The following is a 27649-nucleotide window of genomic DNA, read 5'->3' as shown; positions in this document are numbered from 1 at the left end:
CCGTCGACAATCAATCTCGCGACAAGGCCACTTTCCAAGGCAGATGATCAAATAGCAACGCGACGACATCGATAAGTCAACAATATTTAGCCATCAAGATGTCCGTGTCATCCCCCGGAACCATTGTCGACGAGTCCTACGACGACCTGAGCTGGGTCGATTTCCGGCTTGACCGGGCCAATGATATCACAGCTATTAAGAAGTCGCTCACGAACCAGGCCTGGTTTGAGCCCTTGTCGCACCCCGAAAAGGATATGAGCGGCTTCAACGTCGCCATGATCGTAATGCGCATGATTTACGGCAACGTGCTGGCGACTCCTGCGACAGCCGAGCCAAGTCTCGAGTTGCTGGAGGACGACGAGGACTGGGAGTCAGAGCCCGAGACAGACGAGAAGAGCGAACACTTGCATCTCAGATCCTACCTCCACGACAACGAGGAGCAGTTTCCCCTTCTCGCAGTATCTTGGGTCGACATACCCGGAATCCTCCAGAAAAAGGCAAAGAATAGCCGTACCGAGAGCGTATCATCATCGGCGGCCTACGACAGAACGGTGTTCGAGATGGCCGAGCTACTCCTCTCCAGCTTCCCCAAGCACCGGCATGAAGACGGACCGATATCTTTCTCCTACATTATGTCCAGCGACCTGGCCAACGACGCGCTCTGGAGCCACCCCTCTTTTCTCTACTACTCTCCTATCGTCGGTTGCGCCCCCGCCGAAGCCGGACCGTGGACGGTCGGTCGCAAGAAAATCCCGACCCGCATGAATGCGCACTACTCCCTCCTTCATTTCGACTGGGCGCTCGAGCGCAAACAGTTTGCTGGTCTTGGCGCTTTTTTGACGTCCGTGGTTCTTCCCCGCCAGCGTCCAGACGGGCAGTGGTTGCTCTATCAGCCGAACTTTCCCAAAGTGTTGCGGGTCAGATATGTGCCCGCCGCGGACACTCGCCGTTCTTTTTCGCCTGATGGGGGTGCCAGTCCCTACGACCAGAACCCCGGATTTGACGACCTCAGACACATCACCATCGGCGGCCGCAAAATTGACACTTCAACCTCTCTGGCAGAATGGGCGCGCAAAGATAAGCAGGGACAAGCCATCAGGCAGGGATACTCCATATTTGCCGTAGTGCGACTGCGTAACTCGAGCAATCCGAAGGAGCAGGATCTGGTACGGACTTACGATGTGCAGCGGATTGCCGACATGGAGGGAAGGGCGGACGGCATTGTGGTGCCCGAGATGTCAACGACGAGCAGGACGGGAAGTGCAACGAGGTACTTGACTGATGGGTGGAAGCTGGGTGAGCCGGGTCATGAGTACGATCTGTTCTATTGTAGGGATGAAGCTGAGCCGGAGGGTGATGCTCGTGCTTCTGTAGCGAAGACTGGAAGTGCCAAGGAGGTTGGTGGTGGTGGAGATGAAGAGGAGCAGGAGCAGAGGGAGAAGCGGGCGAATGACATTCCTTATGAAAGTATCGAAGATGGAGATGCCACTCTGCAATGGGAAGGAGCAAAGTGAAGTCTTGCACTCCTTGAATCTCGAGGGTGAGCAAGAACTTCAAGCTGTGCAAGGGCAAAAGACTGGAGCAGCCGACCACATTGAGCGTGTTCGCACGCTCTTACCGTCTAAAGTACTTGTAACCCAATACTATAATGTGTTGAATGTGAAAACGAGGGGCTTGAAGAAAACTTTGGTGTGCTAAAGTTGGGATGTAGCGTCATATTCTCCTGTGTGATGCCTCTGGTTCTCCGTCGATGTAACAGACTTTTTTTGATGCTCGATTAAGAAAACTGAGAAAATGACATGATATATTCCCAGATTGAGAAGAGATGGTCGGGAAGGAGCCAAACATTTAGAAGCTTTGAAACGCAATGTTGACAGAGTGATGGCAGGTGCATTGGTCGAGGAACTAAAGGGATCGCCATGGTTACAATCGACGGGATCAACCCTAACCCTGTGTCACTGCTCTCTGCAAAGGCATGTCCTCCGGCAGGCATCACACCATCGCGCACCATCGCGACGATGTCGCTTTCACTTGGTTCCAATCCCAGCTTCCAACTTCAATAACATCAGCCGAATATTGATTGAATATGACTAGAACCACACACAGGAATGATCGAAACACCACCACTCCGTCCTGACAACCATTATGCTTCCTCAATACTATTCTTTTCTATCGAATGGTCCAAGCTGTCCAGCATTCACTTGACGACATGAGGTGAATATCACAATGTCAACATGAATCTCTGTCCTCAACCTCACAACCTTCTCAAGGCAAGACATTCTAGCCCTTGAAACCCGCCGCCATGTTTATATGCGTGGTGGACACTCCCATTCCATCGCATAGATGCCATCTGCTTTGCGAGACTTCCATCCCTTGCAGGTCACGCCCTCACACTCGAGGTAATTTTTACTGTCTGCCCGTTGGAAACACTTCGTTGTCAGGCATCCGAGGAAGACTCTGGAGGGACACTCGAAGACAAATCTTCCGAAACCCAAACATAGTCGCCCTCCGCCAGGAATGCCAACATCAAGACTGTCTCGAATCTTCATCTTACCACTTTACTTTCCCACCGCGAGCATTCCAGCTCACGCGTTTGTTTGCCATGTTTTCCTTGCTTCTGGATAGTCAGTCCATTCGTCAAGGGCGCCTGCGTGTTGATGACTTGGAATATTCTGGATATTGTTGTCCTGCCCTTGATATCAACATCTTCAAATACCAACCCAGGCCGTCGCCCGATTTCTACCATCCCCTTTCTTCTCTTCGTCCTCAGTCGCTCTTTTATGCTTCTTTCCCGACTTCTTCTTGTGTTGGCCGTATGAGCCGACCTCTTTCATTTTCTTTTTCCATTCCTTCGTCTCTGAACAACTCCACCCTCCTTTCCCACCCTCTGCGAGGTCATCTCTCGTCAACATGGGCTGGCAATCGAGCCCCGGCCGCCTTGTCGTAGCCGCGGCCGGCCTTTTGGGCTTTGTCAACGGACAGGCTTACTTCGGAACCTATCAGGATACCGTAACCAAATGTGGTAGCGATAATTTTATCTATCTTGGCTGTTACGGCAACTTCCTCGCTAATGCTGGCGACTTCTTTCGCTTCGGTCCGGAGGGCTACAATGCCGCTGACCTCTCCTTGAGTTTCCCCGGATGGGACCCCGGTTCCGATTGGGACTCTACGCAGACTCCTCTTGACTGTGCTCGCACCTGCAGAGCTTACGGTTACAAGTATTCGGCCATGAGGGACAATAACTGTAACTGCGGCCTGCAGCTCCCGGCTGCTGCTGCCCCGAACTCGGACACTTCGGCTTGCAATGCTCAGTGCAGTGGTGATAGTACTCAGACCTGCGGCGGTGGCCTTAACGCCCAGGTATACCTTGATCCCTCCTTTGCCGCACCGGACCAGGTGCCCATCACGCCTCGTAATGCGGATTTGGGTTCTACCTACAAGCATCTGGGCTGTTATTCCTCTCGCGGATTCGCCACACAAGACGACGTTAGGGCCAGGCCACTCGTTGATGACATCGAGACTTGTTTCGAAACCTGTGCCGGTTTGGGTTATCCTCTTGTCTTTGGTGCCAGGGAAGGGTAAGTCGATTCCAACCTACCGCTCCCTAGGGGCCATGTGATTCGCACTAACCGACTAAATGTGTCTAGTGCACAAATCCGATGCCAGTGCGGTACAAACTTTCACTCCGGCGACTATCGCATTCCTCCATCGAGTCTTCCAAACCCTGGAGACTGCAACGCTCTCTGTACAGCCGATGACACGTGAGTTCAACATACCTTTACCCATACTTTCTCCCGCATGGTCTAACGCTTCTCAACAGGAATGGAGACTGTGACCCCTTGACCCAAAAGTGCTGTGGAAGGAATGAGCACTATCCCGTTTACGTCAGTTCTGAACTACAGGGATGCTATGTCCCGAGGATGCCGGGGCTCAAGCAGTCAGCCGACCAGGCAGGTTTCACCTGCTACAACCCACCGTCCAGTCTCTTGGGCACTCCCAAGGTTCTTACTACCTCGCTATCGAGCGTGAACCAGGATAACATCATCGTCTCAAGGCCAGCACTCGTCCGCCCCTTGACCGTTACCACGGGTACACAAACTTGGTACTTGAATGGGTGCTACGGCAATGTTCCTGCACAGGTTCTCGACCTCTCTGCAACGTCTGGCCAGATTATTTCGGATCTTGCCACTGGTACACTCGAGGAGTGTGCGCGCAGATGCAGTTCGGACACTACCTTCAACTACTTTGGCATGGTCAACGGCAGGTGAGTAGTGCACTTTAGACTCCACTGACAGAAAGATACTAAGTCAAACATTTCGCCAGGGACTGTTACTGCTCAAACTCTCTTCTGACTCCTGGTCAAGTCGATGATATGGGAACTTGCCGAGTCCCTTGCAAAGACGATGCCACGAGAAGTTGCGGCGGTGCAACTACACCTGTCGTCTATTCTCTGAGCCAGAGTGGCGTGTACACAGAACGCCTGGCGAACATCGGTGCCGGTTTTCCGACATACACTTGTACACCCAGTAAGCCATTCACCTCCTTCCGTGTTGCTCAGTAATTAATGGTTCTTCGATTAGGCCGACGTGTCTCAAATGATGAGGCAGCTCCAATCAGTTGCCCAGATGACAATGGGGTTTCTATTACCACTGCTCAAGACAAAATGTACCATGTCGATTGTGGTATCGAATATCCCGATGGTGACCTAGGCACAGTTATTGTTGACAGCTACGCTGAATGTGCTGCGGCTTGCGATACCACCACCGACTGTGTTGGGTTTATCTATCAGCATGGCCCTGCCAATAGCAACGGCCTTGACGCACCGTGCTACCTCAAGCGCGAAGGAGCAATAACTGCTGCTGTTTCAGCCGACATGGGTAACTGGGGCGGGAGATTTACTGGTTTCGCAGATGGCTCCAGTAGCGGTTCAGACTCTGGCACTGGCAGCGGTTCAGACTCCGGTAGTGGCACAGACCCTGATAGCGGTTCGGGCTCCGGCAGTGGTACAGACCCTGATAGTGGTTCGGGCTCCGGCAGTGGTACAGACCCTGATAGTGGTTCGGGCTCCGGCAGTGGCACAGACCCCGATAGCGGTTCGGGCTCCGGTAGTGGCACAGATCCTGATAGCGGTTCGGGCTCCGGTGACGGTTCTGATCCCGGCACTGGCAGTGGTTCAGGTTCCGGTGACGGTTCTGATCCCGGCACTGGCAGTGGTTCAGGTTCCGGTGACGGTTCTGATCCCGGTACTGGCAGTGGTAGCGGTTCAGGCTCCGGTGACGGTTCTGATCCCGGTAGTGGTAGTGGCAGCGGTTCTAATACCGGCAGTGGCAGCGGTTCAGGCTCCGGCAATGGTTCAGGCTCCGGCACTGGCAGCGGTTCCGTTGTAAACGCTATTTTTGACAAGGTCTTTGGTCCAGCCTTCCAAGGAGTCTTCAGCTCCTTCGGTAAGATTTTCGACAACAACCCATTCTTCAAGCCCAAGAAGCCAGCTGGCTCCACTCGTGCTGTCTCTACAAGCAACGATGATGTCCAGGATCTCGAGACCCTTGCCAGCGATCCCTCGGACAGCACCGCCTACCGTTCAGATGCCTTCATCGGTGATGTGCTCAGCAATCTTAACCTCGGCAGTTTGATGAGCGCTGTCCCGGGTCTTGAAGATGTTCTCGGTGGACAGGATCTCGGTAGCCTGATTCCTGGAAACATTCGCGCCCCCAATCCGGCCACACCGCCGATTACCGTCAACTTGGATGAGCTGGCTGGCCTAGCGAGCACTGTTCTTGCAGCGCTCAACACGCTTCCCAGCGACGTCGCCGCCCCTGGTCCTGTTGACACCGACTCGCTGATCACTCTTGCGGGTGCTATTACTGATGCGCTTACCACCGCTGCGGATGGATCCGGTCCTGGTGTGATCAATGGCAAGGACTTTGCTGGCATCCTCAACTCCGTTTTCGACTCAATAAACGGCATTGGAAGCATATTCCCTAAGAAGAGTACTAGCAGTAGCGCCCAGCCAAGCATGACTGTTGCACCTACTCAAAGCCTTCGAGCTAGGAACGTTGCCCACATTGGCCCCCATCCAACCGGAGTGCTCCCTCCTGGAAACGGCCCTGCGGAGGTGTGTGATATTGCGACCCTTGCCCTTCCGGCTAACATCTTCGCGCCTACTCCGCCCCCGGATGCCGGCCGCTGCATCCCCATCATCGGCTACTGGTACGTTGGCGAGACCACTTTGCTCCCTTGCTCCGAAGGCTATGGTGCCGGCGGCCCTCAGGAGACTGGTTCCCCTCAAGCACCCGGCTTCTCTGGCGGCCCCGGTGGTCACCCTTCCCCTCCTTCCCCCGCGGGCCCGCCGCCCGCCGTTGTGATTCCTGTTGCAGGCTCTATTGTTCTTACCCAGGAGCAATTGGACCATCTTCTCGAATCTACCAACATTGAGCTCGAGTGGACCAGCGAAGGTGAGCGTGTGCTCAACATTCCTGGAATTCTTGACATGAGCGACAGCCACAGCGACACCTTCAGGCTCCTGCTTGACCAAAGTTCCGACTCACTTTCCCGCAGCACCAATCAGTTTGAGATTCCCATCTCGGGAGAGGTTGGCCTTACGCAGTCACAGCTTGACAGCCTCCTCCAGGACTCGACCCTCGATATCTTCTGGAACAGCCAAGGAGCTAAAGAGTTGAATATTCCAGGAGTGATCAACTACAGCTCTTCTAGGAATGACACTTTTAGCCTCCGCATCAGCTCAAGCAATCACCATACCACGGCCAGCGCCAGTATCCCTGGTCCCACGGAGAGTTCCACTCCCCCAGCTGCTGGCGGGGAAACCCCGGATGGCTCTGCTGCTGACGAGGACGGCGGCTACGATGACGTTGAAGCGGAGCTTGACGCTCTCGATGCTCTGATCGCTTCGTTCGGTGACATCGATTTTGACGTTGGCGACCTTGACATCCCCGATATTGACGTGGAGGGTCTCGATTTCCCCACGATTCCGTCCATCGACACGGATGATCTCGACGTCGATGTTGATGATGTGGATGTTTCGAGGGTTGAAGAGCCTGAAGCTCCTGAGTCACCTGAGGTGCCTGATGTCGATACCATACCAGCACCGACCATTGATGTCGATGGTGAAGTTCAAGTGGGTCTGGATGATGAGTCTGGGGTTCCTGTCGTCGACCCAGTTGATGAGGCTACTTGACTTCTCAACGGAGTTTAATACTGTCTTCGCATGTCTATGGGGATGGATATTGAATTGGTGTCGATGCTAGGGAGAGGATGGAAATGGAATGGAGATGGTGGACTTTGGACAGTATACGAGGAACGCGGTCTTTTTTTGTGGCTCTTTGTTATTCTTCGACCATGGAGCTATTTTTTGTGCAATTGCTACGAGTTAAGTTGATGATTGCTCGAGCATGTAGTGGTTAATATGGATGAAATCAAATTGACTTTTTGGAGGATAAAATTGTTCCTGCCGTGCTTTGCCATTCTGTGTATGGCCTCTTCCATCATGCTTCCCTCCTCCCGCCGGCGTCTTCCATCCCAACTCTTGACTCAGTCATCTGCGAGATAGGCATGGGCCGGCCCTGTTGAAGGCTGCCGCTGTTGTCGTCATGCGAGACTTAGCCTTTGTCACTTTGATATGACCTCGTACTCAGCTTCTTCCAAAAACCACGCCTGCCAGTCGCGCCTTTCTCTCCCAGAAAAATAGTTGCATCGAATTGCTTCCGCCTCAACCCCACCTTCTTTCTTCCTCCTCCTCCTCCACCACGTACTTCAGGTCTACCTCATTTGCGCCTGGCGTCGACCTTTGGCCATATTCAACAGCATCTCTGCTGACGAACTTCTCGATACTACTAGTAATCTACATACAGATACTATCCTGCTTGACTCCCCTTTCCCGTGCCAATCTCACGTCCTCTTACTCTGCCCGGCTACATATCTCGAACTCGTACCGCGCCCCTCACCTGACTATCACGTCAATCCCATTCTCCTTTTCTGCCATGTATGAAAGTTGAGTCCCACTTCGTTCAATATCAAAACATACTGACCGTTCGCGTAATAGGCTCGCATTCAAGCTACCAAGCAGCTTCAAGGACAAGTAACAGCGTACAAAGGCTCACTCACGATGTCGCGAATCCCTCCTGACTCCGAATCGCTTCTGCGGCACGACCTCGAGGGCTTCTCGCGAGACCTACTTGGTCTTCATACCCGCTTTCAAGAAATGTTTCCGGTCCTCGCCAACTCCAGCGCGTCTGCCTCTACCTCGGCTGCAGCTCATAAAGTCAGCCAGGAGGTCATGGCGAAGGTCAAGCAGGAGGTCATGAACATCAAGCTTAGGGTCGATGACTTGCAACAAAGGCTTAATCCACAAGGGGGTGATGTCTATCGCAATTGGATCCAACCGTTGCAGGCAACGAACCACCGAGTTGAGGAAGAGATGGCGAGGATCAGGGAAGAGAACATGAAGAGACAGCAAGCTGAGGAGAGAATGAGGGGGGAGCTGTTCGTGGCGATTCACAAGATGCAAGCTGAAATCCAAGAGCTGAAGAAGGCGCGTAATCAGGGAAGTGTTGAGGAGATGGAAATGCAGCAGGAATATGGGTTCTTTCCGAAGAATCTGAGGGAGATGGATTCTCCGGACCATCGAAATCTCGCTGCCCCAAGGGAGCTGCCTTCTTTTACGGATGAAAACGTGCAGAGTTACACGTCGTCTGCACTGGTTCCGTTCAGCTCTCAGGTCGACAAGCACACAGATACTTCCAACACCAAGGAACTCGGCTTGGACTTGACCACTCGACCAGCTAACAGAGGACAACAAGGTGCAGCCAGTCCTCAAACTACACACCGGTATACAAGCAGCATTGATTCTGAGCATTTAATTTTCGTTAAGAAACGACGTACACACTCGGGCCGTCATCCTGGTACCCGTCTGGCATCAGAAAGTGACAGTGACAATGACAATGACCTGGAATCGACAACCTCGGCCAACAGAGGCCCTACCTCGCAGTTTTATCTCCGTCCAGGAAGATACGCCCAAGGCACGGCAGCAACAACAACAGCAACAACATCTCGTAGCCGCAGCCCTCGCCGCAGCGTCGACGCGGAATTTCGCGTCCGTGATCCTTCCCGGTTCGCGTCCAAGTCAGAGTCACACTCGGCCCGTCGCCGCTCTACCCCTTCCCTCTCCGCTAAAGACATTCTTCTCGATCATGAACTCGACGTCTCCTTCCTGTCCATTCCTTCCCGCTCGCAACCGTCCCGCCGGACCAAGACAGCCAACGAGCTGATTGATAGGCACCTCTCATTCATCCCCAATGGCTGGCGCACTATCATAGCCAACACGGCGAAACAGTTGAGCGCGGAGGATTGGGACCGCTCGGACGCGAGAGTGTTGAAAAAGCTAGAGGAGCACTGCCCGGCTTTCAGCAACTTGGAGGAAATTCTTCCGGATGTCAAGATGGCTGTGCCGGCTTTGAGAGAGTTGATGAGGGAATTGGGAAGACATCCTTGAGTGTCCTCAGGATGGGAATGTTCATCTGCGGGGGAAGATAATTCTTTGCTTAAACACTTGCTCAAAAGACGAAATGACGACAAGTAAGATGGTACCTGTAAGTATAGCGAGAAGATCACATGTATGGGAATTGAGGGACTAGGTGCTGTATGGAAGATCATATGGTTCATGTTGAACGATGGCGTTGATGTCGTCGTCGAGGAGGAACACCCCTTTTTCGGGACCCTAACCCTATCCAATGGAGGCGGATGTAGCCAGGGAGCAGACTGTACGATTGAAAGTTGAAAGTTGATCAACCTGAGCCATAGGGAACCAGCTGGATATTGCTTCAATGAATAGAGGATTCATGTACTTTAAGTTCTTTGCAAGAAAGATTCGCCCACTATGATATCTCAAGTTTGATGTCAAACGACACCCTCAGGGATCAGCGGTGGTGTCTTGCGTAAGTAGTGTAGAGGTACCGAGTCCACAGCGGATAACTTGGCGGGAAGGCGGGGTTCTGGGAGCGGCTCTAGTGCTGCCGAGTTGCCCCCAATAGCACTGCACTGCCCCGTCCTCTTTCTCGCCGCAGCGTCAGCTGTGTTCGAGTTGTCCGACGGTCTCCAGCTGCGCCACTCCCTCCCGCCACGGCATCTTCCCGCCTTCCACTTCCATCCTCGCTCACCTTTGGTCATCGATCCATCGTCTTATCTGACTTCAGTTCGTTATTACAACCGACTCCATCATACAATTTCCGAACCTGCCTGCCTAGCGGATTCGCTTGCAATAAAGTCTACTCATACTACCTACGGAAAACAAAGTGTTTAATTTTTCGACTGTCCGGAGAGCAGCATCATTCACATCAGAAGAGAAACCCAACGCCCGCGCTCGTCTATCGCCAGACACCTCGAACCACAATAGTCATGGTGTCAGTAGACCGTCAGCGCATCATCGAGACCAACCGGTCTCTGCGTCTCATCAAAAATGTAAGCGAATATCGCTGAATAGGCGGGCAGACCGTCCTTTCCCGATCCATCTCTCCCTCACCTTCAGTTTAGTTGGTAGTAATCCAGCCCATCCACTAACACCCCGCCCTGCCAAAAACAGGAACTAGAATCCCTCCTCGAGAAGGGCATCATAACAGACGACGCCTTTGACAGCATCACCTCCCTCCTCCCCGCTGAAGCCAGTCTTTCCAGCACATCCTCCACCCCCGTCCCAGCCCCGCGTGCTGCTCCCGCACACGCCGCCGCTGCTGCTCCAGCCGCCCAACCTCATGCTACCACCACCGGCGGCGGCGTCAGCTCCATCGCCGCGCGCTTCCAACAGAACCCTCCTCCAGCCGTCACCTCCGCCGCCAATGCCTTCTCCAACCTCTCTCTAAACAACAACAACAACAACAACAATAACCCTTCCCCAGCCCCAACTCCGGCCGCGGCACCCCCTTCATACTCCCAATCAACCAACAACACCACCGTACCCCCCTTGCCAGGCCGCTCCCAACCACCAACACCCGCCGTAGCACCCCCCACAAAGCCGGTCATAGCCCACTGCAAAGCCCTGTACAAATACGACGCCTCGGACGCGCGCGACTGCTCCTTCGACAAAGGCGACAAGATCCAAGTCTACGAGTACATGAATGCCGACTGGTGGATGGGGCGGTGCGTCCGTACAGGGCAGGAAGGCATCTTTCCCAAGAGTTATGTGGAGGTGGAGGCGGCGCCTGTGCAGAGTACGAATGCGTGGGAGGGTCCACACAACGAGAAGTCTGGAGGATATCCGGGAGCTGGGGGTTACGGTGCGGGTGGTCCTGGGTATGGACAGCCGGCGGGTATGTACGGCGGGGGAGGATATGTGGCGCCCCCTCCGGGACCACCGCCGGCTGGACAGGGACAGGTCTATGATCCTAACGCTCCACCGCAGGGGGAGAAGGAAGAGAACAAGTTTGAGAAGCATGGGAAGAGTATCGGAAAGAAGTTTGGTAATGCAGCGGTCTTTGGAGCGGGTGCTACGATGGGCGCTAATTTGGTTAATTCCATCTTCTAAGGGGTGGATAGGGCAGAGGTTGAAGGTGGTAAGACCAGGACTGCTATTGAAAGGTGCGAAGAGTTATCACGGCGTTCCATTCACCTTTTCTTTATTTAGACTCATCTTCATATGTGTGAGGCGTAGAGCGAGAGGGATTCGGTACTCTGCAGCTACTGGAGATATAACAAAACACAACTGTTCATCACATATCTTCAAACGACACCGCATGTCATACACACTCCCTCTCCTGTTACTAAATGAGAAAGTTTCTAGATACACCTCACACCACCCCATCCTCGTTTACAGATCACCAGAGTGCGACTGACCGACATCCTCCCCATCCATATACGGCTCCAACCTAGCCATCAACTCCTCGACGCTCATCTCCCCAACCTCCTCCTCTTCTTCCTGTTGTGCATCACCACCATGATCCCTGCGCGGCGGAATCAGCACGCTCGAAACAACATGAATGACGCCATCCGCCGCCGGTCCATCCAACACACTAGGGCGGTTAAATCCATTCACCACCATGGTCGCATGTCCCTTCCAACTCTTGATATCCACGCCCAATCTCGCGTCCTCGCTCAACAACGTAGCCAAGTCGTAGTGGGTCGGCGGCGGGTAATAGTTGTAATCCGCATCCTGCTGCTCATCAGAGTCTCTTTTATCATCATTATCATCATCATCATGATGACCAGAACCGGAGCCAGCCTTGTAATAAGCATCCGTATACACCGTGTGCTCAGGAACAAAGTGATACTTGAGTATCGCCTTCAAGTACTTCTTCCCGGGTTCCGTGTTGAACAGGAAAGCGTTAAGATGGGGGCCGAGACGGGCAAAGGCGCGGTTGCTCGGGGCGAACAAGGTGAGGCCTTTTCCTTCCTTTTTACCTCCTCCGTGATGCTTCTTCCTATTATTATCGTTATTGTCGTCGTTGTCGTTCTCATCATCATCATGTCCATGTCCCAACTCCTTGCCAAGTCCCGTCTTCTCCAGCGCCAGGGAGAAAGTGCTAAACAAACTCGGCAAAAGCGATACCGCCTTGAGCGCGGGCGGAGGGGGGAACAAGATGCCGTCGACGGCGTGGATTATGCCGTTGGAGGCGTAAATGTTGGGCATGATGACGCGGTTGACAAAGTTGACGCGGATGCCGCCGTGACCAAAGAAGGGGGGGCTGATGGAGAGGCGAAGACGTTGGGGGCGGTGGTCGAGGAGGGGAGAGTGAAGTTCGGTGGGGAGGGTGTGGAGGGAAGACAAGAGGAGGGGGGGGAAGGTTAGGGTGTTGAAGAGGTCTTGTTGTTCTTCTGCTTCTTGTTCTTCTTGGGAGTGATCGTGGTCATCATGGTGACCACGACGATGATGGTGAAAGATGGGTCGCGGGTAAGGGAGGATGTGGTGTTGGAGAAGGTGGCGGACTACTTCCTCCGGGGGAGGATGGTCAGGATGGTGAGGGAACCTTTCAAAGGCCTTGTCGGTGGGCACGAAGATGGTGTAGTGATGCTTGTTGTTGCCGTCGGTATTGTTGAGCAGCTTCTTGATATCGTCGTGCTCGTCGATGATCTTGACGAAGCGCTCGCTGTACTTGGACTCTTTGATCAGTTCGTAGATAGACTTGTCGGTGTCGCCCGGGGGGTGGTGACCGTGATGGTCATGGTCATGATCATGATCATGGTCATGGTCATGGTCATGGTCATGGTCATGGTCTCGGTCACGGTCGTGGTCTCGGTCACGGTCGTGATCGTGATGCTTGTGATCCTTGTAGAAAGCAGCTTCAAGCTCCTCGATGACGTGTTTCTCGATTAGAGAGGAGTAGAGGGAGGAAGCAGAGTCGTCCCAAGTGTCTTGGACTTTGGAGAGAACGTTATCTCCAAAATTGTCCTCGACAATGGGCAGGAGTTGTTTTTCCTTGACTCCCAGGAAAGGCACGTATAGTGCAGCGGCTCCAGCCGCAAAGAGGGGGAGGAGTTGCTGCTTCATGATCAAGTCCCTAAACTTTGTTTGGAGAAGCAGGCGAGGATAAAGATTCGATCTTTCAGTGAACAAGGAGACATGAAGAGAAAGAGAATTTATACGTGAAGCTCTTCACACATAGAAATACCTTCTATTATGACTTACATGCACATTGAGTGTTTGTAAGCATGTTGGATGATGACGACGACGACTCAACAATGCAATGCCTCTTCTCCAACTGTTCCAACTGTTTCGGACTGTGCGTTTGAACTGTCTACGCGCGGCGGCCATCATCCCAAATGTCTGCAATGAGTGCTTCAACCAAAGATCTGATGACAAGACGGCACAAAGAGGGGTTAGCGAATGCCTTATTGGCTCAGTCAAGATCTCGGGTCAGTCGGTGCTTTGTGCAACCATCGATGCTGGCGTCATGTTGTTCGCTCTCTCCTAAGCACGGCCTTCATCCCATCGAGACAGTGTTCATTATGGTTACGAACCGTCCTTGCCTTTGACGGGATGGCATCAAAGTAAAGATGAAGTCTCGCCGACCGTAGCCGCTTGCCAGCCAGACTAAAAACAGAGCCTCCGGAACTATGGTCCCGGACAGTGCCGTCATGCATTATGCTTCCCCCATCGCGGGAAGTCTGGGGAAGGCGGGATGTTCCCCGCAAGAAGATGACGGCGCCGCGGTATCGCCACTTACACTAGCGGAGACCCCCACGAGGCTATCTACCTAATCGACAGCTCTAATCGAAAGGGCTATAGCCTCCTCCACTGTTTCAGCAGCACGGATTCCTCCATATTCCCTAATAAGAACGCCAAAAAGTATTGGTAGAAGAACGGTTTATGAATTGGAGAAAAGGCAGAAGCTGTCATCTCGGACCGAAAGCGAACTGCCAGGTCGCGGACCTCTCCGAGAAGCCAACATCAACGCCCACAGGTATGCCCGGCCACGTTATGCGGCCAGGAGGGCTGAGGCTCAGTCGCTTCCACGTCGGACATTCTAGATAATGAGCATATGCAACCCAACAATTGCCTGTGTATGAATGATATGATAGGAACCAAACGGATTGAGATCCGAAATCCACCTCTCTTGCTGAAATCGGATACATATTAAGGTCGCCCTCGTTCACCTTGGCGGCCCAGCATTGTTCAGACAGAGGCATCTGCTCGGCAAGCTGTGCCACATGCGTACACTACAGCTAGCTCACTGTGGCATCGTGGCACCGCTCTCATTGGATCGGTTGAGCTGGCCACAGAAGTGTAGACCGCGAGGGGGATGCCGGCTGTCGATTCGCTACCAAGCTCTTTCCCCTCTCTCTCATCGTCTCAGTCTTTCATCATCTCAGTCTGACAAGCGGGGTTGGGTTTGGATTCTTAGATGGCCGGATCCTTTTAGGGCTGATGGGTTTTCTCTCTATTGTCCGTCACTAGGTAACTTGATAATAGAGACGGACCAACAGATAATTCCCTCAGCGGAGTGATGAAAGACATGTCCAGTAGTGGTCCATTTGAAATTCCCGTCACCAGTAATTTCCATAATTACGGTAATAGAATTGAAAAAATGCTCTCATTTTTACCATTTTTACCAGTCATGTGACAGATTTGTCGTATTGTATGCTGTTAGACTGGCCAAACGACCGGGTGAAAATTGTAAAACCTTGAGAAATTGTGAAAATCGTATATCGTTGTTGAGATGGGCTGGCGATGAGGAGAGTCGAGGAGGCTTGTCGGTATGTTGAGAGTGTAAAGATGGCCCAGTTGATGCCCAGTATGGGGAGGGCACGGACGGTGGCACGGACCATTGAATTAGCGGTAATTACTGAAAATTGAAAATTACTGCAAAAATGCTAGATTTACCGTATATATCGAACACTAATGTCCAGCCCCTGAACTGAAGTGTTGATATTGGCGTTCACGAACAACATGGGTACAATGCCCTGGGGTCCACTGGGACAACTGAACACACCGTTTTCGTCAGCAGAAGGAAACATGAGTTTGTGGGGTTCAGGAGGACATCGCAGGGTTGGCCTGGTTGGGACTTGGGAGAGCAGAGAGGGAAGTGGAAGATTGTGAATTTTTCGAAATGTGAAGAGACTCCAGCAGACAAGGGAAAGTGCAAGAAGAAGACAGGGAGCAAGCAAGCACAGCCAGCACAGCCAGCACAGCCATCATGATCTTTTCACTGGCCGCTCACAGTACACTAGAGGTCGGTAGTTACCTGCCTATGAGGTAACGAGCCAGCTGTCGCCCGCTGTTTTCGGGTCCTCCCACTCTTTCCGCCCACCCGTTGCGACGATAGATTTTAACATTGTTTAACCCATTCATGGCGCTGAGCTGTTAGTGAACTAGCGTGGTCCTCTGTCTCGCCTACACAGGCCGTTGAGGAGGTGGAGCAATGAACCCTGGACCGGGCCTCCCGCCCATGCTTCTTCCATTCTCGAAGACTGGATCGCGCCGGGGTCCAGCTTTCTCGTCCCCGCCGGGTTTCCTCGTCGTCCCGATGGGCGGTGGACAAATTGTTTCTTCCCCAGTGCCCGCCGCCTCGCTTGACAAGTCGTCGACTTCCCACCAGCGAGGAAAGAACTCAACCAGACGGAATGAGTCTAGGCCTGACTTCTACCACTTTCTGATGAGGCTGAACACAAAAAGACCAACCGTCGCAATCTAATTGTAGGGCTCCAGCTTACCGACTGGATAGTCTCCTTCTTGCTTTTCTCAACGACATTTTCTACTTGTGTCATCTAATAATCCGGTCGGTCGAGCATCGTGACCTACAATACCGCATCAAATCGATCTCTTACTGTCGACCAATAATCAATCTCATCGATTCGACTTACTCAGCCCACCAGATCTTTCACTATTGAAGCTATTCCGTCATCAATTTTTGGAAAAAAAAAAAGGAGAATCGCGCGTGGTGGTCCTGTCGGGTTGTCCGTGGAGCTGGAGCTAGCGCCAGACTTTCCCGTCCGCAGGTCTCTCGATTGGGTCAGGCACAGCCTCGGTGCAGTGCTGTGGTGGATTTGCGACAAACCACCGCCAAACAACATCTCTTGCGATTAACCTTGCAACTTGGATCACATCGACGACTTCTACGGTAGCTAGCATCTCGGGCGCCCTCACATTTCGGACTGCGGCGAATCGCATTGGATCCCGATTCTCTGGTTTACGGAATCGACAGTCAGCCTTCCCAACAGCCCAGACTGTCACTTGAGTACCATTCCATTCAGGACAACGCCAATATGGCAGCGTCCCTGTCTGCGCGGGCCGTGCTCACCCCGCGCAGCAGCTCACTCTCTGGAGGAGCCATCGCCGGGGCTGTGGTCGGCTCCTGCATTGGGTTTTTCCTGATTCTCCTATGTCTGTTTCCTTTTGTTGTGCGTGCGCGGAGACGCCGGGCCGAGAAGCATGGTGATATCGGCCATGCGGAGAAGGGGCAGGCCCCCGGAGGCCCCATTTTCCACCACAGCGCCGGGAGCACGCCCAAGCGGCTCTCCGGGGAAGGGGAAGGCTATGCTCCGGACACCCCGCCGCCTGGCCTTGCATCACCGGCCACCTTCATCCCGGGCGACGGTCACCACCCCGATCAGAGGGCGGCCTCCCATCATCATCAGTCCCAACACACCCCTGCCCTCCCACGGGGCGTAGGTATACAACAAGGGCTGCCGTCCTCCATATCGCCGCCCTTTCAACCACCTTCACCAATCACATCAGCCACAGCGAGCCTTCAAGGAGACCAACCTGGTCCCGATTCGACACGAACAAGAGTGGCATCGATAGCGACAACTGAAGCCGAGAGCCACCGCGAACTGAGCCTTGACGACTCCCACGGCTTGAGCCCTCCCACTCACCAAATACCACCTGCCGTTTCACCTGGAGGCATCACTGAGGAGCCGGAAACCTTTGAACGCCCCACTCAACGTCACTCCTTCCCTCATCTCCCCGAGTCCATCAGGAACTTCATTTACAGGCGTCAGTCAGGTAACAGCCGGAGGGATAGCAAGCGATCGACCCTTGGAGGCACCGCTGGAACACGGTCGCCTTCGCTCGTTACCACTACCGACTACCCGGTTCCAACACATCAACCTGAACCTGTCCCACCAGTCTTCGAGGTTGACACTGAGGCGCCAGGAGCTGCCTACGAATACTATCACGGTCACCCATATTTAAGCAGCACCAGCCAACCTTATCCCAACGACTCTTCTACACCTCCACCACCGCAACCTACCACTCTGCCCACCACTCTCCTCCGTCAAGACACCCTTCTTGCCTCGTGGGAGATCCAGCAAGGCATCAACCGCACCGACAGTTTACCACCTACTACCATTGTCTCTGACCTCCCAAGTCCTCGTGTGGATTTGACTGTTGGGCCAACCGCCAGTCCTATGGAAATGATGAGGCCTACCAACCAAGCCGAGAGCGCCTGGGCTGTAAACCAGGAGATTATCAAGTTGGAGAACACCCCGCCCGCTCCTGCAGTCAGTGCCTTCTCCCCCCAGACTATTCCGGCCGAGTTCGCCTATTCCCAGCAGATGCAAAGCCCCCAGGAACAGTACGGCCCGGAGCCACAGTATAGCGAGTATACGCATCTACCAGAAATTCAGCAAAACGGCCAAGACTTTGATCTTGACTCAGCTGCCTTGTACCCCAACGACGGCTTTGGTCTACATGACATGTCCGATATCTCTACTCCTCCACCATTGTCCGAGTCCTCAAGGCAGAACACCCCCAGCACTCGGCTCACATACTCGCCATCGCCCAGGCCAGACTTTGATCAGAACACCAACTTTGCGCCGCTCATGGTTCCCAACTCCCCAGCCAACTTTTCTTCTTCTACCGGAGGTTTCTCATCAAACCAGGGCATGTCACCCGGCGCATTGTCGGTCAATGACTATTCCTCGTCACAGGGAATGTCACCAGGAGGATTGTCGGTCAACGACTTTGGAGCCCAAGTGATGTACTCCCAAGGCCTATCTCTTTCGAGCATCCCTCAGTCCGGCATGTCCCCGACAACACCATCATCCAGCGGCGCTTCACCTAGAGTGTTTGCTTGCGACCAATGCCACCGTGAATTCGACCAAATTCACAAGCTGAAGTGAGCATCTACGCCTCCTCATCCTATCTTCCTACATATACAGATCACTAACAGACCTATAGCCATCACAAACGCTACCACGAACGCCCACACGAGTGTACCCACCCTGGCTGCACCATGCGGTTCGGCACCAAGACCCATCTGGACCGCCACATTAACGACAAGCACAAAAAGACTCGCCAGTTCCACTGCACGGTGCCCGAGTGTCCCTGGTCAAGACAGGGTGGCCGCTCGTTCCCCAGGAAGGACAACTGGAGGAGGCACATGATCAACAAGCACCAAATCACGCCTTTGCAAGAGCCAATTGAGTATAACGATGTGGCCATGGGCGACGCATGATTAATCGATGGTCTAGTCTACGGTACTCGATAGAAGGACGCAGTGTACGATGGGTCTGCTTGGGTGGCATGCTCTTGCCCTTGATGAGCGAGCTGGATTAATGTGCTGAAGTGATAGAAAACGCCAGGCAAGCGTTTGATAACGGGCCTTGATGGTCGTTATGAGTGCGCCAAAGAAGATCAGGGGACTGTGATACCCACCTTTGTTCGGGCATTGTATGCCTTTTTTTCTTTTCTACCAGCATTTTGGATGATGATGATGAATGGTCTGGACATTAGATCTTGAGAAGTACAGACTTGCCTTTTTTTTTATATCTTTTTCATTGTGGAAAGCGAGAAACGCCATTTATAGTATATAATGCATCTATATGGAGCGCGTGGCTTTAGCGTTTGTCTTTAATACGTTACCAAAAGCCATTGGGCATCATCTATAACCCACATAACCATGGACTTTGGTCTTCTCATCTGAAGATCTATATCTCGTGAACTTCCTTTCTTCACTCGTGTATGCCACTCTGCGATCCACTAAATCCCTTGGCTCGTAGCCTGTGAACCTAGTATACGGCTCACGGGGGTTCGTCGCTTCCTCGGGGGTATCAAACTTCGCTGGAGGAGGAATCTCTGGACTCAAACCCGCTTTTGCTGATGACTGAAAATCACTTCTGGCTGGAAGAAAGATTCGGCCATGCCACTCTCGCAGAGTCTTGGCATCAGAGATTTTCCACCTCCTGCCTCTTGCGAAAAAGTGTCTTCGCAGCGCTCTCAGGCCAGACACCCAGCCGCTGCTGGCCATGCTCTTCCTTGTTCTCATCACGATCATTGTTCCCTTTAACCCATTTCACCTTGATTCCTCAACGCATCTCCCTAACCAACTTCTTCACCAACTTCCTCTGCGCCTCCACCCCCAGTCCCTTTTCATCCGTCTCCCTCAACGCCCTTCCCACCACCACCACCGTCTTGACACTCTCACTACCCACCCACACCTTCCCGTTTCTCCCCACCGCCGTCTCAAACGCCAACCCTTCCTCGCCCAGCGCCTCCAGAACCTCCACTTTGCCCTCCTCCCTGCTTTTCGCCATCAACAACCTCCTCGCAAACCCAAGACTGACATCAAACACCATGCCGTCCTTCAAGGGGCCCAGCCCATCCGCTTCGCCGGTCGAAGAGTTGACGCATTCCAGCTCTGGGTCCATGTGCCGGTTGGCCAGAGACACACGGGCGTAGACGAGCTCGCCAGACGCCAGTTGGGGACGGGTCTTCTTGGTGGCTGACTCGAAGGCGAGGTGCGGGAGTGTGGCGTTGGGGGTATAGGGCGAGAGGGAGACGTAGTAGAAGTCGGTGGCGGAGCGGGCGATTTGGCCGATGATGAGGTCGCCTTTGGAGGGTATGTACTGATCCTCAAGTTAGCTTAAGGTGAAAAGGAAAAGTAAAGGAAGGGAGGAAGGAGGAGAAGAGAGAGGAAGGAAGGAGTAGGGGAGAGGGAAGAAGAAGAGATATATGTGGTGGTGGTGGTGAAAACGTACGCGACCGCCATTGTATTCTATCCACATGGAAGTTTTGCGATGGTCGACTACTAGCTGGCCGGCTACCGTGGGGACGATTTCGCTAGGAGGAATGTGTCGCAACCCGGGACCGAGACGGAGAGGGTTCTTCTTGTGGGTGGGAATGAGGGAAGGGTCGATGGTCTCGCCCGGGAGGACGACGAGGGGCGATTCTGTTGACATGGTGATGCTGTAAGTCTTGTGGTGTGTTGTATCGGGAGTGGTGGGTTGTTTGGTTTGGAATTCGAGGTTCGGTTTGCGGAAAGCTGTATTAAATAGGTACCTGTGCTGTCGCGGTTCTGTAGTAGTGTAAGTTTACTTTGGGAAAGTTGCGAAGGCGAGGCCAGCCCCAAGCCTTGAATGGTGGGGCAGCTGGCTGGGCTAGTTGGGGGAGTACAATAAGGGTACTTGAAGAGCTGTCTTAAGAATCGACCTTGATAGTTCATACCACATATTGAAGTCACTTGGTCACAAACTGTAGTATATTTACGAGATATAGACATCGACACACCAGTACTTAAACCAGATGTGTCTCCAAACCTTGTCGACGACAGCATATGTAAACAAACAGCGAGTACACCAATGGTGCCCACCACAAGTGACGATGTGGGGCCAGCAAGCATCCCGTATCGATTAGCGTCCGCCTTCCAAAAATTTCTGAGCCCCCACACGCTGGACGACATTACCGTCCGTCGTTCGTGGTCTGGTTCCTGTCCTGCCTTGTCGATAGCAGTGCTTTTCGTTGACTTTTGCGCTTTCTTCCCTTTCCTATCTCCATCCTCTAGCTCTGTCTGTTTGATTCTTTCCGCTTCAACCCACACCCTCACACCATCCGCAAAAATGAGCGAATCCAAGGTCAGCGTTGCGCCCAGCGAGCGCACCGTCATCGGTATCACCTTTGGCAACTCCAACAGCTCCATCGCCTGCACTGTCGACGATAAGGCTGAGGTTATCGCCAACGAGGATGGCGGTACGTGCCATACCCTTTCTTTTTCCCCATGCGACCGCTCCTAACAGACTCTCGTCGTACAGACCGCCAGATCCCCACCATCCTATCCTACGTTGACGGCGACGAGTACTACGGCCAACAGGCCAAGAACTTCCTCGTCAGGAACCCCAAGAACACCGTCGCCTACTTCAAGGACTTCCTCGGCAAGGACTTTGCGGCCGTCGACCCTACCCACAACCACGCCTCTGCCCACCCTGAGGATGCCGATGGCACCGTTGCCTTTACCGTCCAGGAGAAGGAGGAGGGCGAGGCTTCCAAGCTCTCTGTCTCCGAGGTCTCTACCCGCTACCTTCGCCGCCTGATCGAAGCCGCCTCCGAGTACCTTGGCAAGAAGGTCACCTCCGCCGTCATGACCGTCCCCACCAACTTCTCCGACAAGCAGAAGGAGGCCCTTCTCGCTGCCGCCGCCGCCGCCAACCTCGAAGTTCTCCAGCTCATCAACGAGCCCGTTGCCGCTGCTCTCGCCTACGATGCCCGCGCCGAGACCGAGGTCCAGGACAAGATCGTTGTTGTTGCTGACCTTGGTGGCACCCGCTCCGATGTTGCCGTTGTCGCCAGCCGCAGCGGCATGTACACCATCCTCGCCACCGTCCACGACTACGACTTCCACGGCACTGCCCTCGACAAGGTTCTCATTGACCACTTCTCCAAGGAGTTCATCAAGAAGCACCAGGTCGACCCCCGCGAGAACGCCCGCTCCCTCGCCAAGCTCAAGGCTGAAGCCGAGTCCACCAAGAAGGCCCTCAGCTTGAGCACCAACGCCAGCTTCAGCGTCGAGTCCCTCGCCAACGGCATCGACTTCACCAGCTCCATCAACCGCCTCCGCTACGAGACCATTGCCCGCTCCGTCTTCGAGGGCTTCACCCGTCTCGTCGATTCCGCCGTCAAGAAGGCTGGCCTCGATGCTCTCGACATTGACGAGGTCATCCTGTCCGGCGGTACCTCCCACACTCCCCGCATCGCCGCCAACCTCGGCTACCTCTTCCCCCAGACCACCAAGATCCTCGCCCCCTCCACCACCCCCGCCGCCATCAACCCCTCCGAGCTTAACGCCCGCGGTGCCGCTCTTCAGGCCAGCTTGATCCAGGAGTACGAGGCCGAGGACATCGACCAGTCCACCCACGCCGCCGTCACCACCGTCCCTCACGTCACTAATGCTATTGGTGTCATCTCCCTCAACGAGGCCGGTGAGGAAGTCTTCGTCCCCGTCATCGCCCCCGAGACCGCCGTCCCCGCCAGGAGGACAATCCACGTTGCCGCCCCCAAGGATGGCGGCGATGTTCTCGTCAAGATTGCCGAGGGCAACACCCACATCAAGGTCACCAAGCCCGAACCCAAGGTCAAGGACGAGTCCAAGGCCGCCAAGGTCGAGGATGCTGATGAGGAGGGTGACGACTCTGACTTCTCCGATGACGAGGAGGAGGAGGAGGAGAAGCGCGAGAAGGTATGGAAGATTGGCTCCACCCTTGCCGAGGCCGCCGTCCGCGGTGTCAAGAAGGGCGGCAAGGTCGAGGTCACCATCCTCGTTGATGCTAACCTCTCGGTCACCGTAACGACGAGGGAGGTTGGTGCCAAGACTGGTGTCCGTGGTACTTTGAGCGCTTAAGCCAATGAGATTTAATTAGAATACAGTGGAGAGTTTTCTTGTAAAAGGGTTCAAGTGTTGAAAGTTATTATACCTGTGTGTGTGTGTGGAGAAAGCACCTTGGCATGGTGTGGTGGGATAACAGGATTTTTTTTGTGTGCAAAAAGGAACCCAACTACTGGTATTTACTGGGCAACTTAAAATAGAGGCGAAATGATGAATTTGATGACCCTATTAGACAATACATACAGGAAGCGAAGCAAGCAAGGGATGATTTTCAGAACTTGAAGATAATCTATGAATGCGACTTTAAGTTTCATACATACCCAGTTGGGAAGACGGGCAACGCTGACATATTCCACATCATTTTTGATCAGAGGCATATATATACACAAGTGCTTGCTGGCATGTGTGATATCAATCTCTCTTTCCTGTTACATAGCTAAGTAGATGCTAATCAAAAATAAAAAAAAATGGTAAATCTCGCAATGGGTATATCCTCCAACAGTTCGCACATCCTAGATTGATAATCATTCCTTTTTTTTTTGTTTTTTTTGTTTCTGTTTTTCCTCCTAGATAAATACCCGAACATCCAAATCCTCCTCCACTAACTTCCTTTCTCCTCCTTCTCGATTTATATATTTCCCCCAGTCCCTTGGTCCCCAACCCCTTCCCGCCTGTCTTCCGTTGTCCTCCTTTTTCAAGCCCAGCTTTCCACCTACGTAACGTTTGTAGATCCTCCTCCCAACGGACAAAGAAAGAGATGATGGGTCGGAGAATGCTCCCGATGTGGCCATACAAGAAAAGATATACAAAAAAAAAGAGGGGGGTATAGAAAATCGTCAACTTCGTAGCAAGGAAAAGAGTAATGTAAATAAATGATGGTATGGGAAAGATGATTCACTACTGGTAAAGGAGATAATGGGTACTATGTGTGATTTGGACGTCTTACGCTCCGTGTGATGTTATGCAGAATGCTGAATGCTGCTGAGAGATGATGATGGTGATGATAAATGGACATATGAGAGAGCTGATGAGTGATGCTGAATGATTTTCCTGACAGTCTGCCGCTTGATGGATGGTTTGGTTTGGCGGTGGTAGTGTTGTTGTATTGATAAGGGTAATCGTTGTAAATTGTAAGTAGGTAAGCTTGTTGAATCGTAGGGGTATCGTAGTTGGTACGTATTTGTTAAGTATAATGATGAGATGAAAAAAAAAACAAAAAGGGGGGGGAGGGAGATTGTCCGCTTAAGCATCAGCGCGTAGTACGTGGTGATACCGGCGGTGATTCTTCCCCCGGAGCCGCCAGCCGGGTCCGCGACCTGTACCTGCGAAGCTCAGCTTCGAACCGAGCTTGTGTCGGGGTCACCACCGGCGTCACCGTCTTGGGTGTTGAGGGTAATTCGATCTCGGTGGTCTTGATGTTGTCGTTGTTGTTGCTGAGAGGCCACCCATCCTCCTTCATTTCAGCTTCAGCCTTGGGTCGTGCGAGCTCAATGACTTCTTGCTCTTGCAGATGAGCGGCAGCTGTCGTCTCCTCTTCTTCGCTTTCAGTTTCCGTGTCGCTCTCACTCGCAGTCGCAGCAGGCCACTGCGGCACAGCCATGGAAGCGTACCGCATCCCAGTCTTCTTCTCCTGCTCTATCCTCAAAATCTCCACGCTAAGCAGCCATCTCTTCTGCAGCTTGACCTTCCTCTGGGCAAATGTGCGGGAGACGGCGTCTGCCTCATTGGCGAACTCGACGGCGAGGTCCTCGAGTTCTTCGGATTTCTTGTGGAGAAGGGCTTCCATCTCGTCTTCGTGGCGATCGAGTAACTGCTCCATCTTTTTGCCTTGCTTCTCGCGAAGCACGTTGATCTGGGCTTGGTGCCGTCTCTCCATGCCGTCGCGGATGCGGTATTGCTCGCTGAGCTGGTCGAGGTGTTTTTGGGTGACCTCCCTGGAAGGCATCTTCGAGTCCTGTAGGGCTTGGTCCTTCTCGCTTACTTCCTCAACTTGCGAAAGCGTCTTGCAGTAGGCTTCCATGTGCTTGAGCTGTATCTTGATGCTCCGTTCCGAAGCGTCCAGCGACGAGCGGAGTTCCATCTCGGCCTCGATCTGCCGGTCCTCGAGGTGCTGCTCTGTTTTCGCATGGCGCTCCTTCATTTTCTCTGTGAGCTCCGCGTACTTCTCCAGTAGCGCCTTCTTCTTCTCCGACTGCCTTGTCCGCATGTCTTTCCGCATCCTAGCCTCGTACGCCAAAACCCTGGACATTTCATGGTTTTGTTGTTCTCTTAGCGCCTGAAACTCCGCACTTTCTCGCGTCCTCCGTTCCGCTGCTTGTTGCGCCCGTCCCTCCGCCGCAGCCGCCTCTTCTTGCTCCCGCTTCTTCAGTTCCAGCTCCGCGAGGCGCATCTCTTCCTCCCTCCTGCGCCGCTCGAGCTCCTCCTCGCCGTTGCAAAAGTTGGGACACCCGACAACAGGATCCCATACGGCACCGCAAATGTAGCAGAACTGAGCCTTGCACCGGCACGTCATGTGCGTGCACCCCTGCGTGAGCTCAACCAGGTTGCGGCACTTGTAGCATCTACGCCACCCGGATTTCTCGCCCATCTTTAGCACTGTCTCCAGCTCAATGTCCTCGGGACAATCCTGCCCGAGCCGATGGGCGCTGCGCTTGCAAATTAGACAGACGCGCATCTTGCACGTCTTGCACATGGTCTCGAAGGGGTGCTTGGGGTCGAGCTTGGCTCTAGGCGGGATAAACTCGCCGCAGGCCGGGTTTGGGCAGAAGATGCGGGATTCCCAGGGCGTGCTGTATTGGAGGACGGCCTTGAGGAAGGCCTGCTGCTCCTCGCGGGTGAGGATCGTCTTGATGATGGAGCTGGGAATGGGCTGGGTGCAGCAGCGGGGAGGCATCTTGGACTCGTCGGTGGTGGATTGGTTGATCATGACGGCCAGACAGTTCTGGCAGTAGGTGTGGCCGCATGGTAGCGTCTGGAGGAGGTGGTTCTCTTGGGCAAATTCCTCGCGGCAGCATATGCAGATCCTAGGAAACGGTAGAACTCGTTAGATGCCTCATTCCAACATGGCTCATGATGCCCAGAGTATCTGGGTGGGGCTGACGGTCCAGCAGAGTCACTTACACGATTGATAACGCCGGATACGTTTTCCTCCTCTTCAACCTGCCTGTGAGGCCGCGCCGGAGCTCCCTGACGCCCTTGAAGTGCCCAAAGCCAAAGATGTTGTGCGACGGCCGCCTTGTGGGCGCTGCTGGGTTGGAAAACTTTGGTTGGTGAAGCGCGGGTTTCAGCTGCGTCAAATACTTCTCATACTGGGAAAAGTTGACGGTGTTGGACCTCTTCCTGGTCGTGGATTGTGTGAGAGTTGCCGGCATTGCTGCCGACGAGTTCGAAGCCATATCATTATCGGTGCCTGTGGCCGTTTCGGTGCCGGTGGTACTGTCGTTCGAGCATATTGTGTTGGAGCGCTGGTGGGCAACGAGAGTGCTGCTTCTCGCTGATGTGGCGTTCAAGGCAGTGGGATTTCCCAGGCTGTCAGTGAGGTTCGAGACATCGATTCCCAGACTCGAAGCCTTTGCCGTCAAGCTCTCCTCGATCTCGGCCTCAGTGGCGGTGGCATCTTCAGTCGTTATCCCGAAAACCTCACGGAGGTACTCGGACTCGTCTAGTTTGGGTGAGTTGGCGACGGTGCCGACCAGATGGGCCGACGACAACGATACTGAGGTGAATTCAGCCATATTCCTTCACGAATCACTTGACAATTCTCCATCTACTTCCGCCCCTGTTGACACAGCAGATATCTGGGGTAACGGCGAATGGTTACCAAGACAGTCGAAAGGCATATGGCGGCGGCAGACAAAGAAGACTGGAGTGGTGGCTATGTGAAGCGGGAGTTTTGGGAATTGGATGAAATATGTATTAAAGATGCGGTCCAATCTATCAGAAGAGGAATTCCCATGACGCAAAACTATGGGCAAGGGTGGGGTTTATGCATCCGGAGGAGTTCAGGTCGCTGTAGTGTCAGTTGAATGTCGATCCAAAGGGCTGGCCGGATGTCCAGGGCTTTGCGGCCGCCGTCGTTACGTGAGCTGACTGATTAGGCCAAATCAACAGCGCTAACACTCTGCTACCAATATGTGAGGTGTTCACTAATGTACGGCGATCTGAATAACCAGGGCTGAGAATGGTTGCCGAAAAATGCCCGGAGCCCTGGGGAGTGGTGAGATCTAGTGTAGCGTGTTGGCAAGGGAAGGCAAGGGACGATGAAAAGAGTAAGATGACGGGAGGAGTAAGCTCGAATAAAGTTGGGAGATGTGGTGGAGGGGTTCAAGGGGGAGGGAGATGGAGGAGGGAGAGAGATGGAGTGTTTGGTCGGCGGCAACGGAGAGCAAGAGATTTGAGATGGAGGGATCACACGAAAAGCCGCAGAAAGATCGCCAGCTAAAGCAAGTGATGTGCAGTAGACCAGACGAGGGTTGCAGTTTGGCGCCCAAATATACATCACCTTAGCAGTACATACATTATTACATTGTACATTACATATCAAGGCCCGACTTGCATTCTGCACATATCAAGGTCACTAGACCATCACTGCTTGTGCCAATAGCTGTGAG

The 27649-nt window shown here is 53.5% G+C and overlaps 9 protein-coding genes across 9 annotated transcripts; 7 read left to right on the top strand and 2 right to left on the bottom strand.

The window, feature by feature from the left end:
* Positions 1–98: 98 nt before the first annotated feature.
* Positions 99–1514, top strand: NEUTE1DRAFT_54940 (uncharacterized protein; the record flags this gene model as incomplete). Its single annotated transcript, XM_009857258.1, has 1 exon — positions 99–1514. One exon carries the CDS (start codon positions 99–101, stop codon positions 1512–1514), a length of 1416 nt encoding a protein of 471 aa, XP_009855560.1.
* A 1396-nt stretch (positions 1515–2910) lies between these two features.
* Positions 2911–7195, top strand: NEUTE1DRAFT_89724 (uncharacterized protein; the record flags this gene model as incomplete). The annotated part of the gene is made up of 5 exons (XM_009857257.1): positions 2911–3578; positions 3648–3761; positions 3890–4264; positions 4324–4526; positions 4581–7195. The coding sequence occupies 5 exons, from the start codon at positions 2911–2913 to the stop codon at positions 7193–7195; spliced, it is 3975 nt and encodes a 1324-aa protein (XP_009855559.1).
* NEUTE1DRAFT_118575 (uncharacterized protein) lies at positions 7190–7441 on the top strand (the record flags this gene model as incomplete). Its single annotated transcript, XM_009857256.1, has 1 exon — positions 7190–7441. The coding sequence occupies one exon, from the start codon at positions 7226–7228 to the stop codon at positions 7394–7396; it is 171 nt and encodes a 56-aa protein (XP_009855558.1).
* A 681-nt stretch (positions 7442–8122) lies between these two features.
* NEUTE1DRAFT_149577 (uncharacterized protein) lies at positions 8123–9508 on the top strand (the record flags this gene model as incomplete). The annotated part of the gene is made up of 1 exon (XM_009857255.1): positions 8123–9508. The coding sequence occupies one exon, from the start codon at positions 8123–8125 to the stop codon at positions 9506–9508; it is 1386 nt and encodes a 461-aa protein (XP_009855557.1).
* Positions 9509–10235: 727 nt separating this feature from the next.
* NEUTE1DRAFT_118574 (uncharacterized protein) lies at positions 10236–12737 on the top strand (the record flags this gene model as incomplete). Its single annotated transcript, XM_009857254.1, has 2 exons — positions 10236–10473; positions 10595–12737. 2 exons carry the CDS (start codon positions 10411–10413, stop codon positions 11531–11533), a joined length of 1002 nt encoding a protein of 333 aa, XP_009855556.1.
* A 3735-nt stretch (positions 12738–16472) lies between these two features.
* NEUTE1DRAFT_132720 (uncharacterized protein) lies at positions 16473–18899 on the top strand (the record flags this gene model as incomplete). Its single annotated transcript, XM_009857253.1, has 2 exons — positions 16473–18560; positions 18623–18899. The coding sequence occupies 2 exons, from the start codon at positions 16708–16710 to the stop codon at positions 18897–18899; spliced, it is 2130 nt and encodes a 709-aa protein (XP_009855555.1).
* On the bottom strand, positions 18851–20622 carry NEUTE1DRAFT_149573 (uncharacterized protein; the record flags this gene model as incomplete). Its single annotated transcript, XM_009857252.1, has 2 exons — positions 18851–20289; positions 20422–20622. The coding sequence occupies 2 exons, from the start codon at positions 20620–20622 to the stop codon at positions 19750–19752; spliced, it is 741 nt and encodes a 246-aa protein (XP_009855554.1).
* A 589-nt stretch (positions 20623–21211) lies between these two features.
* On the top strand, positions 21212–23275 carry NEUTE1DRAFT_89710 (uncharacterized protein; the record flags this gene model as incomplete). The annotated part of the gene is made up of 2 exons (XM_009857251.1): positions 21212–21409; positions 21472–23275. 2 exons carry the CDS (start codon positions 21280–21282, stop codon positions 23052–23054), a joined length of 1713 nt encoding a protein of 570 aa, XP_009855553.1.
* A 1013-nt stretch (positions 23276–24288) lies between these two features.
* On the bottom strand, positions 24289–26773 carry NEUTE1DRAFT_89708 (uncharacterized protein; the record flags this gene model as incomplete). Its single annotated transcript, XM_009857250.1, has 2 exons — positions 24289–26062; positions 26160–26773. The coding sequence occupies 2 exons, from the start codon at positions 26771–26773 to the stop codon at positions 24289–24291; spliced, it is 2388 nt and encodes a 795-aa protein (XP_009855552.1).
* Positions 26774–27649: the final 876 nt, after the last annotated feature.

Source organism: Neurospora tetrasperma (assembly GCF_000213175.1).
Source record: "Neurospora tetrasperma FGSC 2508 unplaced genomic scaffold NEUTE1scaffold_81, whole genome shotgun sequence".
Classification (NCBI taxonomy): Eukaryota; Fungi; Ascomycota; class Sordariomycetes; order Sordariales; family Sordariaceae; genus Neurospora; species Neurospora tetrasperma.
Note: the sequence above shows the minus strand (reverse complement) of the source record. Positions and strands in the feature narration are given on the sequence as shown.